At 48.4% G+C, this 15,552-nt stretch overlaps 2 protein-coding genes and 1 long non-coding RNA gene across 3 annotated transcripts in view; 1 reads left to right on the top strand and 2 right to left on the bottom strand.

The window, feature by feature from the left end:
- Nucleotides 1-330: 330 nt before the first annotated feature.
- On the bottom strand, nucleotides 331-3,860 carry LOC115374962 (uncharacterized). The gene is made up of 5 exons (XM_030074160.1): nucleotides 3,704-3,860; nucleotides 2,967-3,010; nucleotides 1,684-1,860; nucleotides 1,499-1,593; nucleotides 331-1,238 (listed from the first exon to the last, which is right to left on the bottom strand). The coding sequence occupies exons 1-5, from the start codon at nucleotides 3,768-3,770 to the stop codon at nucleotides 998-1,000; spliced, it is 624 nt and encodes a 207-aa protein (XP_029930020.1). The 5' UTR covers nucleotides 3,771-3,860; the 3' UTR covers nucleotides 331-997.
- A 1,972-nt stretch (nucleotides 3,861-5,832) lies between these two features.
- The window catches only part of adhfe1 (alcohol dehydrogenase iron containing 1), an 11,550-nt gene continuing 1,830 nt past the window's right edge, over nucleotides 5,833-15,552 (bottom strand). The window contains exons 5-14 of the mRNA XM_030074139.1: nucleotides 14,856-15,010; nucleotides 13,708-13,904; nucleotides 13,333-13,410; nucleotides 13,002-13,107; nucleotides 11,660-11,812; nucleotides 9,550-9,648; nucleotides 8,115-8,193; nucleotides 7,378-7,474; nucleotides 6,811-6,968; nucleotides 5,833-6,713 (exon numbers count right to left, since the gene is read on the bottom strand). Coding sequence (XP_029929999.1) covers nucleotides 6,630-6,713; nucleotides 6,811-6,968; nucleotides 7,378-7,474; nucleotides 8,115-8,193; nucleotides 9,550-9,648; nucleotides 11,660-11,812; nucleotides 13,002-13,107; nucleotides 13,333-13,410; nucleotides 13,708-13,904; nucleotides 14,856-15,010 — 1,206 coding nt within the window. The 3' untranslated portion in view covers nucleotides 5,833-6,629. The remainder of the gene's footprint in view (nucleotides 6,714-6,810; nucleotides 6,969-7,377; nucleotides 7,475-8,114; nucleotides 8,194-9,549; nucleotides 9,649-11,659; nucleotides 11,813-13,001; nucleotides 13,108-13,332; nucleotides 13,411-13,707; nucleotides 13,905-14,855; nucleotides 15,011-15,552) is intronic.
- The window catches only part of LOC115374969 (uncharacterized), a 19,538-nt gene continuing 16,827 nt past the window's right edge, over nucleotides 12,842-15,552 (top strand). The window contains exon 1 of the long non-coding RNA XR_003929684.1: nucleotides 12,842-12,985. This is a non-coding gene — a long non-coding RNA (uncharacterized LOC115374969). The remainder of the gene's footprint in view (nucleotides 12,986-15,552) is intronic.

Below are 15,552 nucleotides of genomic sequence, written 5' to 3'. Positions count from 1 at the left end.
ATCACCTGCGCTCACCTGCGTCCGGTGCAGTCCTGCCTGCCTTTTAGTCGACCTCTGGGCCGCCGCCGCCGCCTCGACCTCTGAGGCCGCCGCCTCGACCTCTGAGGCCGCCGCCGCCACCTCGACCTCTGAGGCCGCCGCCGCCTCGACCTCTGAGGCCACCGACAGCTGTAGCGTTCAGTGAGGTCACGGCATGGGCGGAGCTAACAGGCTGACGTACGGCAAACAGAAACATGCTGTGTTTGGTCTGTGACAGTCAGCTGGTGGCTCCTGATCTGCACTCAGATTCAAATTAATTAAAAAAAAAAACACTGAGCCTCACCTGGCAGGTTGTTGAACCTTATTCAGTAACTTTATTAACAACAACTCAGCTCGTTAGGATCAGCTGACTGCAGCTAATTAGCTCATTTTAACTGAAGCAGCTTCTGATGGTTTTTAAAGAGCAGCAGATGATTCTAATTAATTTTGTGTGTGAACTGTAACTTCCCCCTTTGTCACCGTGGAAACCTCAATAAAGTTATTCAAACAAAATGCCAACGTGGTGACATCAGTGAACAATACAGCTGTTGCCACGGCAACGGGAACCACCTAGAAATACTCGTGTGGCGTTCAGGTGCACGTCCTGCTGGGAAACCGGAGTGTACGATGAACCTGACGCAGCGTGAACAGCCTCCACGTGTCCCAGGTCCAACACAGGAATGCAACGCTCTTTTTGTTTGTTTGTTTGTTTGTTTGTTTGTTTGTTTGTTTGTTTTCAGAAACCAGGAAGTGGGAGCCTCTGGATTCTTCCAAGAATCTGACGAGGACTTGAAAGCAGCAAAATCAGGCGACTTGGCTCCGACTCTCGTTTGTTTTTCACTTTGAGTTTAAAAATCAGACTCGGAGTGAAAAAACCGAAAGGTGAATTATCGGTCAGAATCTCAGAGGGAGCTCGGCGAGTTAAATAAAGGTTTCAACAAAATAAAATAAAACAAAATGAAAACACAGGAGGCGTCCGTCAGTCGTGCTGGAAGGCGGCGTTGGTGGAGCCGCTGTCCCGGGACGGGTGGGACAGGTGGGGGCAGCTCTTCCTCCTGGACTTGGTCAGGACCCGGTGCAGGAGGCTGGGCGAGCCGTGAGGAGGTCCCGTCCCCCCGGCCGCCGCCGCCGCCGCCGAGGAGGAGGAGGAGGAAGAGGAGGAGGCGTCTGGCCCGAGCGCCCGCCGCAGACTGTTCCTCCTCAGCAGCCGAGGAGTGAAGCTGAGAGAGGAAACAAAACAACACAACAGTATCACGCAATATTTCAGTATTTTAAAGTTTCTTTTGACATCAAGATTAAATTAAAAAATGGTGGCTGGAAAAAAAATAAGATTCAGGAAAGAAAAATGGAATAATCCTGAGAGGACGCATGCAGCTGCAAACAGGGGCGGTGTGCTGCTGTTCTCTGTGTTTAAAGGGGCGGTGTGCTGCTGTTCCCTGTGTTTAAAGGGGCGGTGTGCTGCTGTTCTTGGTGTAGTTACCCTGTACGACCACAGGGGGCGTCTACAGTTGCCACGGCGACCGGTACAGAGCCCCTCCTGGAGAGGCCAGTTGCTTTTTTCGCCGAGTCGCCGCTCTGCAAAACAAACAGTGTTAAACTGTTTATTTGCTCAGCATGAGGAGGAGCATGACAGAGCAGATTTAAAAGCTGAGTCATGAGTCGCACCTGGGCCCCCGGGGCCCCCGGGGCCACGCAGGCCGCAGGGAAGTAGCCTTGGTCTCCGTTGGCCAGACGTCCAAACCACCAGGACTGGTCGTCCTTAAACACCACTTGCACCTCGTCCCCCCGGCTCAGGGCCAGCTCCTCCGGCCAGCCGGCCTGGAAGCTCCGCACCGCCACCACCTGGACCACAGACACCAGGGGCCACGGGGCCACAGGGACTGGTTATTATTCAACACTTTGAACAAAAGGCTCTTCATTTCTCCTCAAAAACATGACACAAAAAAAGATTTTTAAAAAATTATATACATATCTGTGTGTGTGTGTGTGTGTGTGAAAAAATACTATAACAATAATTTGAATAATAAACTTTACATTTAAATATTTATTGAACACATTTGTACATTTGGCTGACTGATAAACTGAGTAGAAAAAAAGAAGCTGCTGATTGGTTCCTTCAGTCAGTCAGGTCAGGAGGTAAAAACTGGATATGTGAAGTGTGTGTGTGTGTGTGTGTGTGTGTGTGTGTGTGTGTGTGTGTGTGTGTCAGCATTAATCTGCTTTAAAAAGCCTCCACAGCTATAAATGTAAAGTCTTTAACAGGCAGAAGGTCAAGGCCAGAGAGCAGTTTAAGTACTGTGACACACACACACACACACACACACACACACACACACTCAGCTGAAGTGAGTGCACTGAGTGACCTCACCAGTTAGCTGTCTCTGTTGTGTAAAAAAACCCCACATATATAGATAAAAAATGTTTTATCTCTATATATATGCTATATAGTATATAGTATTAGATATAGATTATTATAGATAATATTACAGATATATGTTTATAATTATAATACATAATAGTTTAAAATAGTATGTAATATAGATATAGCTATTACAAATATACAGTATTATTATTATTATTATTATTATGGTGTAGCTTATTAGATTATTATTAGTCCATGTGGACTACAGACACCTGAAAAAATTCAGCTGTTCACCGCTGCCATTAATTATTTGTAATAACTTCTGTAATTATCAATATATATTTAATAGAAGCTGACTGCATTTTTGAAATAATTCCCACATAAACGGGACAGTTTGTGTGGCTTCCCGCTCGGGAGGCGGAGCCGCCGCTGAAGTCTGTTAGTCTGCAGGTGTGTTGCTGTGTGACAGGTGACATGTTGGAGCAGCAGGAGGGGGCGGAGCTTGTGGATGACTGATGTTTTTCAGGTGTTCTTGAAAAAAAAAACCCTGTAAGTTATAAAGAGATCTGTGTCCTTGTGTTTTTACCTTCTCTCCCTCCACGTGCCGCGTCCTCGCCCTGGTCCTGCAGGCTGCAGCACCAAAACACACACACACACACACTCAGGACATTTTGCAGAGACAGTGAACAAGCGGCGCTGAGTCGTGTGTTTCCACAGCAGCAGGCCTCCGCCCGGGCCAGGCGGCGGCTCCTCCTCACAGCTCGCCTTGTCCCGTCTGCCCGTCCACACAAAGTCTGACGCCTCTAAAGCCTCGTGGTCGGCTGCTGCCCGGTCACATCCTGACTCAGCAAAAACCTGCAGCACCATGTGATGGCCAGGACTGCCACTCCTAATAGTTCTGATATTTAATAAATGATCAGGTGGAGACCCGAGCCGAGCCCGGCGGGGCCCCTCGCAGGGCCCCACCCACACCTCTGCTCTTCTTCATGTCCTGTTTTTTCTTTCTACTTTTCTACTTTTTGCTGCTGCAGCAACTCATTTTTTTCCGTTTGTTTGCTTCAAAATTTCAAATTACAAATTCCAAAAAAAAAAAAAAAACCAAACAGACGCCTAAACATTTTTTTAACCCCCTCAGTTCTGACCTAAATCATTTCATTTGAACTTCCCCTCAGTGTGCTGGCAGCAGAGCGAACTGATGGGAGCTGCTTCTCCAGCAAACACACAAGACTGACCTGCTGCTGCAGTGTGTGTGTGTGTGTGTGTGTGTGTGTGTGTGTGTGTGTGTGTGTGTGTGTGTGTGTGTGTGTGTGTGTGTGTACCCACCTTGTGGGGAGAAGACGGTGGTAAAAACTTCCAAGTGTTCGTCTTGGTTTGTGTAGATCTGCTGCATCCTGCTCCGCTGCTTCAGACTCACTCACACACTCACACACACTCACACACTCTTTAAATAAGAAGCCACTAATCCTGCTGTGTGTGTGTGTTCTCTCTCTCTCTCTCTCTCTCTCTCACACACACACACACATACACACGCGCGCACACACACGCGCAGCCTTTAGCTCTTCCAGTCCAGTGAAGCTTCTTGTTGAGCCTTCAGTCAAAGAGCTGTTGGATCAGTGTGTGTGTGTGTGTGTGTGTGTGTGTGTGTTTGTGTGTTTGTGTGTGTGTGTGTTTGTGTGTGTGTGTGTGTGTGTGTGTTTCTGTGTGTGTGTGTGTGTGTGTGTGTGTGTGTGTGTGTGTGTGTGTGTTAGGCTTTGACTGATTTGACAAAAATATTGTTTTATTTGCTTTGGCCTTTGGTGTACTTTGTAGTAGTTTGTAGTCGTTTGTAGTTTGCAGTAGTTTGCAGTAGTTTGTAGTAGTTTGCAGTAGTTTGCAGTAGTCTGTAGTAGTTTGCAGTAGTTTGTAGTAGTTTGCAGTAGTCTGTAGTAGTTTGTAGTAGTCTGCAGTAGTTTGCAGTAGTCTGTAGTAGTTTGTAGTAGTCTGTAGTAGTTTGCAGTAGTTTGCAGTAGTTTGCAGTAGTCTGTAGTAGTTTGTAGTAGTTTGCAGTAGTCTGTAGTAGTTTGCAGTAGTTTGCAGTAGTTTGCCGTACTTTGCAGTAGTTTGTAATAATTTGCAGTAGTTTGCAGTAGTTTGCAGTAGTTTGCAGTAGTTTGTAGTAGAAGTGGTTTGCAGTAGTTTGCAGTAGTTTGCAGCAGTTTGCAGTAGTTTGCAGTAGTCTGCAGTAGTTTGCAGTAGTCTGTTGTAGTTTGCAGTAGTTTGTTGTAGTTTGTAGTAATTTGCAGTAGTTTGCAGTAGTCTGCAGTAGTTTGCAGTAGTTTGCAGTAGTTTGTAGTAGAAGTGGTTTGCAGTAGTTTGCAGTAGTTTGCAGCAGTTTGCAGTAGTTTGTAGTAGTCTGCAGTAGTTTGCAGTAGTTTGCAGTAGTCTGTAGTAGTTTGCAGTAGTTTGCAGTAGTTTACAGTAGTCTGCAGTAGTTTGCAGTAGTCTGCAGTAGTTTGCAGTAGTTTGCAGTAGTTTGTAGTAGAAGTGGTTTGCAGTAGTTTGCAGTAGTTTGCAGCAGTTTGCAGTAGTTTGCAGTAGTTTGTAGTAATTTGCAGTAGTTTGCAGTAGTTTGCAGTAGTCTGCAGTAGTCTGCAGTAGTCTGTAGTAATTTGTAGTAGTTTGCAGTAGTCTGCAGTAGTTTGCAGTAGTCTGTAGTAATTTGTAGTAGTTTGCAGTAGTTTGCAGTAGTTTGCAGTAGTTTGCAGTAGTCTGTAGTAGTTTGCAGTAGTCTGTAGTAGTTTGCCGTACTTTGCAGTAGTCTGTAGTAATTTGTAGTAGTTTGCAGTAGTTTGCAGTAGTCTGTAGTAATTTGTAGTAATTTGCAGCAGTTTGCAGTAGTTTGCAGTAGTTTGCAGTAGTCTGTAGTAATTTGTAGTAATTTGCAGTAGTTTGCAGTAGTTTGCAGTAGTTTGCAGTAGTTTGCAGTAGTCTGTAGTAGTTTGCAGTAGTTTGCAGTAGTTTGCAGCAGTTTGCAGTGGTTTGTAGTAGTTTGCAGTAGTCTGTAGTAGTTTCTGAGCTGTGAGGCCGGCAGCTGTACAGCGGAGCAGCCGTCTGCTGACTCGGCCACAGACACTGACTCTAACCCGTCGGGCTCCACAGTGAAATGTTGGATTTTAAATCAACGAGTGAAAATGTTCACGTTTCTGCTCATCACTGTGACCGTGACAAACCCTTCTGATTTTCCCAGTGTGCCCTGAACACATCACACACACACGTTCACACGCTGCAGAGCGACAGTTTAATGAGGCTTTCAATCAAACAGGAGAAGGTCACATGTCACATTTCAGACGTTTCACTGAGGTAGAACAGTTTGCAGGTAAACGTCACACTGCGTCCACACAGCAAGGCACGTTTCCAAGGTCACAGCGTGAAGAGTCAAGGTCAAACTGCTGCCCGACATCGTTACACTGAGCAGTGTGTGTGTGTGTGTGTGTGTGTGTGTGTGTGTGTGTGTGCCTGCTCATGGTTAACTTCTGACTCTGAAGACAGAGTGTGAGTGACTCTGAGCAGGTCTGAGGTCAGTTTCTGCTCAGCAGGTTAAACCACTCAAATCACTGTGATCCCAGCTGGTTTACATAACCTCAGCTTATAATCTGCACCAGATTAGATTTCTGAGAAACAGGCAGAGCTGCAGACACGCAGCGTTCCTCCTCATGTTGAGGGGAGAGCTAGACAATTTACACACACACACACACACACACACACACACACAGAAACTGTATGTGTGTGTGTGTGTGTGTGTGTGTGCGCGCATGTGCAGATTTTCCCGTAGAGTAAAGCTAACGCTAAAATAAGCTAAAATGTGGACGGAGTGGATTTAGTGTCTTACCTTCTAATCTGGAGGAATTTACAGTAAAATCTGGAATATTTCAGTCGTGGGACGATCTGTCCTGATTGGACACCGTCACGATGCTCAGGTGCCGATTCGATTCAAGTATTGTGATTTTAGTATTGCTATTTGATATTAGGATTTACTGTGATTTTTATTTTTTGAATTGTTAAAAAAAAAAAGAAAAAAAAAGAAGAAGAGTTACGATACTTTAGTCAATCATTTCCCCGCCTCTAATTTCAGGGTAAAATCAGGACGAGCTTCAGCGCGGTCACATGCTGTTTCCTCCTGATCTGAAGTGTGTTCTCACAGCGACAGGAGTGTGTGTGTGTGTGTGTGTGTGTGTGTGTGTGTGTGTGTGTGTGTGTGTGTGTGTGCGGCTCAGTAGAGCTTCATGGAGGCCTCAAACAGGTGGCTCAGGTCCTCCTCTGTGTGCTCTCTGGGAGACAGTTTGGTCACTCGCTCCTGCAGGGAAACACCACAGCACCTCGCCGTTACCGGGCGCAGTCGACAGGAAGTGATGTCACAGAAGAGCAGATAAAACAATCACACCGCCACCGACCTGAGGGATGGTTCCTTTGACCAGCGCCGGGACGTCCTCCTTGCTGTAGCCCACGGCCTCCAGGCCGTCCTCGACCTCCAGGTCGTACAGGAAGCGCCGCAGCGTGTCGGCCAGCAGCGGGCCGGCGTCCTCCCGCTTCGCCCGGCTCACATCGGCCCCTGAACGCACCACCAAACAGGAAACAGGAAGCGGGTCAGTGAAGCGTTCCCACCGAGCGAGGACCAATCACAGGAGCTGGAGCTTCACTTCTGTCTCTTCTTCTCTGGTGTTACTACCAAGTAAAGGAACAGTTCACCCAAAATACAAAATACAAAATACAGCGTTCCAGCGTCCGCCTGATGCTGGAACGCTGAATCCTACGACGGCTGGAAGGACACATATCTGTTTATGTTAGTTTTGGGTGAACTGTTCCTTTACTCTGCTCTGGTTTGACTCTTCAGGGATCTCATTGGCTGTAGTTTTGACTGACATCTGCTGCTAAATGGCGACGCCGCTCCTCAACAAATCAGAGCGATGGGATTTTGAGCATCAACCCGTCTGTGTGTGTGAGGCACGGCGCTGACTCACCGAGGATCTGTGCGGCCTCCAGGTGGCGCTCTGGACACATCGGGGCAGTGAAGTTGAAGACGGCCGGCGAGGTGAGGACCACAGAGAGGCCATGAGGCTGAGGGAGCACACACACACACACACACACACACACACACGCACACACACACACACTTGACTTATGAGAGCCACACAACAGTTGAACTGATGAAAGTTTGCTCTCACTGTAAAACTGAACTTTTTATTATTGTTGTTTTATTATTATTATTATTATTATTATTATTATTATATCAAAACTTGATCAGCATGTTCAATCTTTATATTATCTGATGAATTAACAGTATAAATAAAGAGTAAATATAAAGTATACTGTCATAAGGACCTCAGTCCTTCTGCTCAAGCTTCCTAAAGTTTGTGTCCTAATCTACGTTTAGAGTAAAAACTAATCTGAGATTTAAAGACATGTTTAAATTTAATCCTTAATTTGAATATTAATTTAATGGTAAATCAAGATTTATTTAGGTTGGTGCCGCCGAGCCTGGAAGTCTGTGGGACATCAGACCTGAGCATGAGAATGGCGGTCTACAGGGATTAGGGTTATGAATGAGAATGGCGGTCTACAGGGATTAGGGTTCTAAATGAGAATGGCGGTCTACAGGGATTAGGGTTCTAAATGAGAATGGCGGTCTACAGGGATTAGGGTTATGAATGAGAATGGCGGTCTGCGACGCTGCACTGAACGTGGCGCTCAGCCTCACCACCACAGGATGGTCCACGTTGTAGCCCTTGGCCTTGTGGGTCTTGACGTTTCCAGCGATGGGGTAGGACATCCCGTGGCTGCAGGGACACACAGAGACACGTCGGCCATCAGTTGCTGCTGCTGATCTGTTGTTTTCAGTCCATCTGTGTTTCTGTGCTGAAGACGCCCCGAGGACGCCCTGAGGACGCCCTGTGGACGGCCCGAGGACGCCCTGTGGACGCCCTGAGGACTCCCCGAGGACGCCCTGTGGACGCCTTGAGTATGCCCTGAAGACGCCCGAGGACGTCCCGAGGACACCCTGAGGACGCCCCGAGGACGTCCCGAGGACGCCCTGATGACACCCAGAGGACACCCAGAGGACACCCAGAGGACACCCAGAGGACACCTTGAGTATGCCCTGAGGACGCTCTGAGGACGCCTTGAGTATGCCCTGAGGACGCCCTGAGGACGCTCTGAGGACGCCTTGAGTATGCCCCGAGGATGCCCTGTGGACGCCCCGAAGACGCCCTGAGTATGCCCTGAGGACGCCCAAGGACGCCCTGAGTATGCCCTGAGGACGCCCTGAGGACGCTCTGAGTACGCCCCGAGGACGCCCTGAGGACGCCTTGAGTACGCCCTGAGGACGCCCCGAGGACGCCTTGAGTATGCCCTGAGGACGCCTTGAGTATGCCCTGAGGACACCCTGAGGACACCTTGAGTATGCCCTGAGGACGCCCCGAGGACGCCTTGAGTATGCCCTGAGGACGCCCCGAGGACGCCCTGAGGACGCCCTGAGGACGCCCTGAGGACGCCTTGAGTATGCCCTGAGGACGCCTTGAGTATGCCCTGAGGACGCCCTGAGGACACCTTGAGTATGCCCTGAGGACGCCCTGAGGACGCCTTGAGTATGCCCTGAGGACACCCCGAGGACGCCCTGAGGACGCCCCGAGGACGCCTTGAGTATGCCCTGAGGACGCCTTGAGTACGCCCCGAGGACGCCCTGAGGACGCCTTGAGTACGCCCTGAGGACGCCTTGAGTATGCCCTGAGGACGCCTTAAGTACGCCCTGAGGACGCCTTGAGTATGCCCTGAGGACGCCTTGAGTACGCCCTGAGGACGCCTTGAGTATGCCCTGAGGACGCCTTGAGTACGCCCCGAGGACGCCTTGAGTATGCCCTGAGGACGCCTTGAGTACGCCCCGAGGACGCCCTGAGGACACCTTGAGGACGCCCCGAGGACGCCCTGAAGACGCCTTGAGTACGCCCTGAGGACGCCTTGAGTACGCCCCGAGGACGCCCTGAGGACGCCTTGAGTACGCCCTGAGGACGCCTTGAGTATGCCCTGAGGGCGTAAATACATAAATGAAGGGCGTAAATACATAAATAAAAAAATGACAGGGTGACTGCAGTGTGTGTGTGTGTGTGTGTGTGTGTGTGTGTGTGTGTGTGTCTCACCAGAGATGGACTCCGGCGTTTCCGAAGCCGATGCCGGCGAACACGCTGGCCAGATGCATGCTGGACCGAGCCTCCTTGTCCTCCGGGTCTCGCACCGCTCTGCAGACACACACACACACACACACCCACACACACACACACACACACACACACACACACACTCTGTCAGGGATGGTACACTGGAAGGCGATACAAAAATGTAGCGATGCACGATATATGTCGTGATCGGTGGCTTTACAGTGAAATCTCTGATGATGTCTGGTTATCAAACTGTTATCTAGATATGAACATGTGAGATATTAATATCTCAAAAGTCAACAATATTGATGATATCAGATTCAGGGTTAGTGTCAGCCTGAGACACCGACATCGTGCAGCGCTGATCAGTAAAACACTGCAGCTCTTGCATTCAGCTGCTTGTGACGAAAGCTCAATTTTCACTGTTGCTGCACTTTAAATTTCAAAGAAGTGTGAAGCCACAGTCATATCGTATATGTCGTATGGCTATCCAGATACGGTGCATAAATATCAAGCTATGACATTTAGTCCACATCGTGCAGCGCTGATCAGTTATCACCACGGCCGCCTGCCTCCAACCAGGCCAAGCTGCTGCAAAGCCCGACGGCGTCACCGAGCTGGAGCTGCACCGCGGGGCTGCCACATTATGAGCCGTGTGATAAGCCTTTCATGTGTGGCTGCCACATTATGAGCCGCGTGATAAGCCTTTCATGTGGGGCTGCCACATTATGAGCCGTGTGATAAGCCTTTCATGTGTGGCTGCCACATTATGAGCCGTGTGATAAGCCTTTCATGTGTGGCTGCCACATTATGAGCCGTGTGATAAGCCTTTCATCCTGATACGCAGCGCCGCCTTATCTGTCATGTTTGTGTGGTGATAAACCTGCAGCTCCCATCATGCCGCTCACTGGCTCCAGATTTAGACACGTGTGTGTGTGTGTGTGTGTGTGTGTGTGTGTGCGTCTTACAGTAAACTAGAAAAGCACTACAGAAACACAGTCCAGACACACAAACACAGTCACTTCTTCAGGTCCTGGACCAGCCATGAACAACACGTGGCTCGGGGGCCGCTTGGGGGCCGCACGGGGCCCGGTGAACAAAATGATTTGCAATCAAAGTGAATTTTTGCTCAAGTTGAAAAATTTCAACTCATCAGGTGCAAACTGGAGTCTATTTGCATCTGTGTGTTGACTGTGTGTGTAAAAACTGGCTTGGTGTTTGGCCTGGACACACAGGTTCACAGGTGATGCTCCTCAGCCCAGCTGGATTTTGATTGGTCGGTGTGCTGCTGAACACACACACACACACAGCGCAGGAGGCGGCGGACAGTGAAGATAACCGAGCTGCACGTCTGCAGCGCTCAGCTGGGCTGGAACACCAAACACTGTTCAACAGCCACAGCCCACAACACTCACCACAACACATCTGGGCTTCATTACTATCATTACTGTCATTATTATTGTTCTTATTGTTGTTCTTATTGTTGTTTTTATCAGATACAGAAGAGATGGAAATGCTGCAAAGCTTTTCAAGACCTGGAAATGATCAAATCAGTTTTACAGAAATACAATTCATTCACACAGTCACTACAATTCAAAACAACTTTAGTTTTTCATCGGGATCGCTGTCGGGGTCAGGGTCAGGGTCAGGGTTGCTGTCGGGGTCAGGGTCAGGGTCAGGGTCAGGGTTGGGGTCAGATCAGGGTCAGGCTTGGGGTCAGGGTCAGGGTCAGGCTTGGGGTCAGGGTCAGGGTTGGGGTCGGGGTCGGGGTCGGAGTCGGGGTTGGGGTCAGGGTCAGGGTTAACCGTTCTGGTTCCAGTGTCTGAACAGTCACACAACAAACAAGAAAAAAACCATGTACAAATAAAATGTAAAAATATCTCCTACTAGTTCCTCTGGGATGCTTTGCAGATGTTTCTGGGCTGTTTGGGTCCTGACGGGACAAACTCTCCTGACAGGAATGTTTCTGAGGGAGTTCCTCTAGGAACCCTCTGTGGTTCTCTGTGGTTCTGTGTGTTTGTACCTGGCGGTCTACAGAGCTCCTCCGAGCTCTGTATTGTTTTGTCTTTGGGGTTTGTCAGAGCGGCCGTACCGTTTCATGTACTTGGCGACCACGTTGAGGGCGTGCCTGGACCACACGTCGCTGATGGGGTTGCTGCCCTGGTAGGCGGGCCGGTTGATGGGGTTGGGGGGGCAGGGGCTCCTCATGTTGTAGGGCAGGGCGGTGTAGGACTCCAGGGCGTGGCTGCAGGGACACAAAACCTTCACATTCACTGTTTCAAACACAAATGATCAACTTCCCGTTCCCAGCTCAGATTAAACAGACGAGGCAGAACGGGACCGCCCCGACCGCTGCAGAGGTTTGGTTTTACCGGGTTTTTGTCCTCGCTCGGTCTGAGATGATGGTCCAAGGTCCGAGCTTCATGTGCCGTGTGTTCTGACGCCCTTTGACACGCATCACGTGACCGCACACAGGTGATCAACGGCTACAACCACCTGGACTGCAGGTGTGTGTGTGTGTGTGTGTGTGTGTGTGTGTCCGCCCACCGAGCCCCTCCAAGGCCACGGGGCGATAAGAGGCAAGCAGGGGAAAGGTCCTCTGCTGGGACAACACACACACACACACACACACACACACACACTGCGTCCAGGTGAGAGGGCGTTCAGAAAACACACCGAGGTGGCAGCAGCTTTGAAACCTCAAATTAACTGAGCAAGAAAATGACTCCAAAATTTAAAGAAAACGTAGAAAACAAGTAACCCCACCCCCGGAAAAAGACCTGAAATTTAAATAAATAAATAAGTAAATAAAGTAAATTATCTGAAAATTAGCCAAAGAAAGAAAGAAGGAAAATGGGCAGAAAACCATATTCATAAATATTATAATTCATTTCGTTATGTTACAGGAAAAAATATCTTTCCGGTTAATTTCCAGGGCAATCCTTGTTTTTTTGTATTGTTATTTTACTTTATTTTTATTTTATTTTCAGGACTTTTTTTTGGGGAAGTACTTAGTTTCAGGTCTTTTCCTTATTTATTTATTCATTTCATGTTAAATTTTGGGCTCATGTTCTTGTTTCCACTCTCAGGTCAGGTCTTGTGGAGGTTCGAGCTGCAGGAGCGCCGGCGAGACGCTGTGAAGCCCCGACCTCCGACTCGTCCTCTCGTTCTGAGGAAAACTCAACTAAACACAAGTCGTGAATTTACAAGAACAAAACTGAGAAAACCAGTTTCTCTCCTCTGTCTGCGGCTCCACCTGTGCTGCCCCCTGCTGGCCGTGTCTCAGGCCTGCAGCTGATCCCCTCAGCAGATTCTACTCTGACATGGGATTCAGGAACAAGGAGATCCTGCTGATCTGAGCCCAGAATCAGCAGATTGTTTTCTTCTGAATCGGCCCGAGTCACAGCAGCGTCTCTTCGTTTCTGCTGACTCACCAAAGCACGTCGAAGCCGCTGTTGGCCGCCACGCGCTCCGGCATGTGCAGCGTGTGCAGCGGGTCCACCACGCCCAGCGTGGGCTTGATCGCCCGGCTGGCGATGCCTGCACACCACCGAAGAAGAACGAGTGACGCCGCAGAGAGCCGACACAGAGACAGACAGACAGAGAGACAGACAGACAGACAGAAAGACAGAGAGAGAGAGAGACCAATTTAGAAAACATCAAACTTAAAGGAAATTTCATTCAGGTCTCAAAGGGTTAACACTTCACTGACACTATTATCAATAACATTATTGGTAATATAACTGATAATATTTGTGTCCTGACCGGTTTTGGCCTTCAGATGTTCGAAGTCGAAGATGGCCACGCCGGTGGTCTCGCTGCCGGTGCCGGCCGTCGTCGGCACTGATGACACAAACACTCAGATCAATAAAGTTACAGCTGCTGCACCCAAATATTCCACCAATAATCAATAATCAGCTGATCGGAGCTGAAGCGGTGAGGCTGCTCGAGGAGAGGAGAAGTCAAATCAAGCAAAATTCAATTTAAAAAAAAACAAAACAACTTGACATAAAAACTAAAGACAGGCAGAGGCCCCGCCCCCTCCTGTCCCGGGTCGCCCCGCCCCCTCCTGTCCCGGGTCGCCCCGCCCGGTCACTACTCGTCCCATTAGCCGTAGTCTTTCCCCGGCGCGCCGCCTACCTGCGATCAGCGGCTTCAGCGCGCCTGTGATCGGCTTCCCCCTCCCGATCGGCGCATTCACAAAGTCCAGGAAGTCGGCGTCGGGGTGGCAGGCGTACAGATTGGCCGCTTTGCAGGTGTCAATCACCGAGCCGCCACCCACCGCCACGAAAACATCAAAGGACTCCTTCTTGGCGAAGGCGATGGCCTCTTTAAAGCTGCATGCAGATTAGACACACGCGCACACACACACACACACACACACACACACACACACACACACACACACACACACTCTCAGGTCAGGCAGAAATAGCCTCCTGGCTGCAGGACACTGTGTGACACTGAGATTATAAAAGTGACACGGCGCCTGAAAACAGCCGAGTCATGAGTGCAGATCCTGATCAGTGTGTGTGTGTGTGTGTGTGTGTGTGTGTGTGTGTGTCTGGCTGCTGTGTGGACACTCTGCACTGCTGTCTTACAAAAGTGAATCATTATTTTTTTCTGAAGATAAAATAAAATAAAATACATTTAAATAAAAAAATAAAAACAGAATAAATAAATCACAATTCATATTTGAAAAATAAAATAATGAAATGCAATAAAGTCCAAATAAAATACATTAAAAATAAATAAAAATATAATACAATAAAACATAACACAATAAAAGAGTCAAGCTCCTTGTTTTTTTTTTTTTTTCAAGTGTATTATTATTATTATTATTTACATATCTTTTTTGTTGTATTGTGTTTTATTTATTTATTTATTTATTTTTTTGTCATCTCCGGCGCTGTGGATCCAGCTCCACCTGACCTGGCACTTCTGAAATCTGTGTGCACATTAATAATCCGTACTCCTGAATTAGTAATCTGTGCTCTCCAGGCTGTAATCTGTCCTCGGTAATCCCGGCGGCCGAGGCGGCGCCGCTCAGAGCCGTCAGCCGCTCGGCCGCTCGGCCGTGTGCTGCGTGAAGGAACTCTCAGTCCCACTCTGCTCATAAACGCTTTGTAGGAAAATGTGAGTCGGAGGGCTGGGATTTAAAATCTGTGTTGTAGTGACTGTTTGCCTCCAGGAGGTGTCGCTGTTATCTATTCTAGATGACATTCTGTTCTATCAGACATCAGATCTACCAATAACCAATAACCAATAATCAGTAATGAGCAGTGAACCTGGTGTCGGTGGGCTCCACCCGCACGTTGTCGTAGACTTTGTGCTCGATGCCGCTCCTCACCAGAGACTCCAGGACGGAGCGCATGGGCGGCAGGCCGGCCAGGTTCCTGTCCGTCATCACACACACCTTACCTGCTCTCATGTTCTGCAGGTCCTGCACACACACACACACACACACACACACACACACGCACAGGAAGCTCCAACATGTCAGCCAATCAGGAGCTGAGAACAGCAGGGATCGACCAATATCGACTTTTCAGGATCAATACTGATCGTCAGTAATCAAGGACATTGATAGCTGATATTTGGGGCTGATATTCACTTAAATCTGTAAATCTGAAAATTACAAAGTCAATTTAGAGACGCCAACGCAAACCTTGTGTTTAATTAACATTATTATCAAAAAATTAAAAACAATTACCAGGAAATTTGAGAAAACAGAAAATTACAACCAAGAAACCCCGAACATTTCACAAGTAAACTACATTTCTAAAGACTGAAATGATGCTGGATCAGCTCTTATATGTATTATTTTTCTGCTTCATACACACTCAGTGTCACTTTATCAACTCCTCCTGTGTAATCTAATCCAGTCTAATCCAGCTGTTGTGCCATAAAGTTTCCTCTCCTGCTGCCTACAATGTTCAGCTTGTCTTGTTGTCATGGTAACAGAGGTGTTCATTCACGTCTGTG

The sequence above is a fragment of the Myripristis murdjan genome, chromosome 17 (assembly GCF_902150065.1).
Source record: "Myripristis murdjan chromosome 17, fMyrMur1.1, whole genome shotgun sequence".
Taxonomy (NCBI): Eukaryota; Metazoa; Chordata; class Actinopteri; order Holocentriformes; family Holocentridae; genus Myripristis; species Myripristis murdjan.
This window is presented reverse-complemented; position numbering and strand designations above follow the sequence as displayed.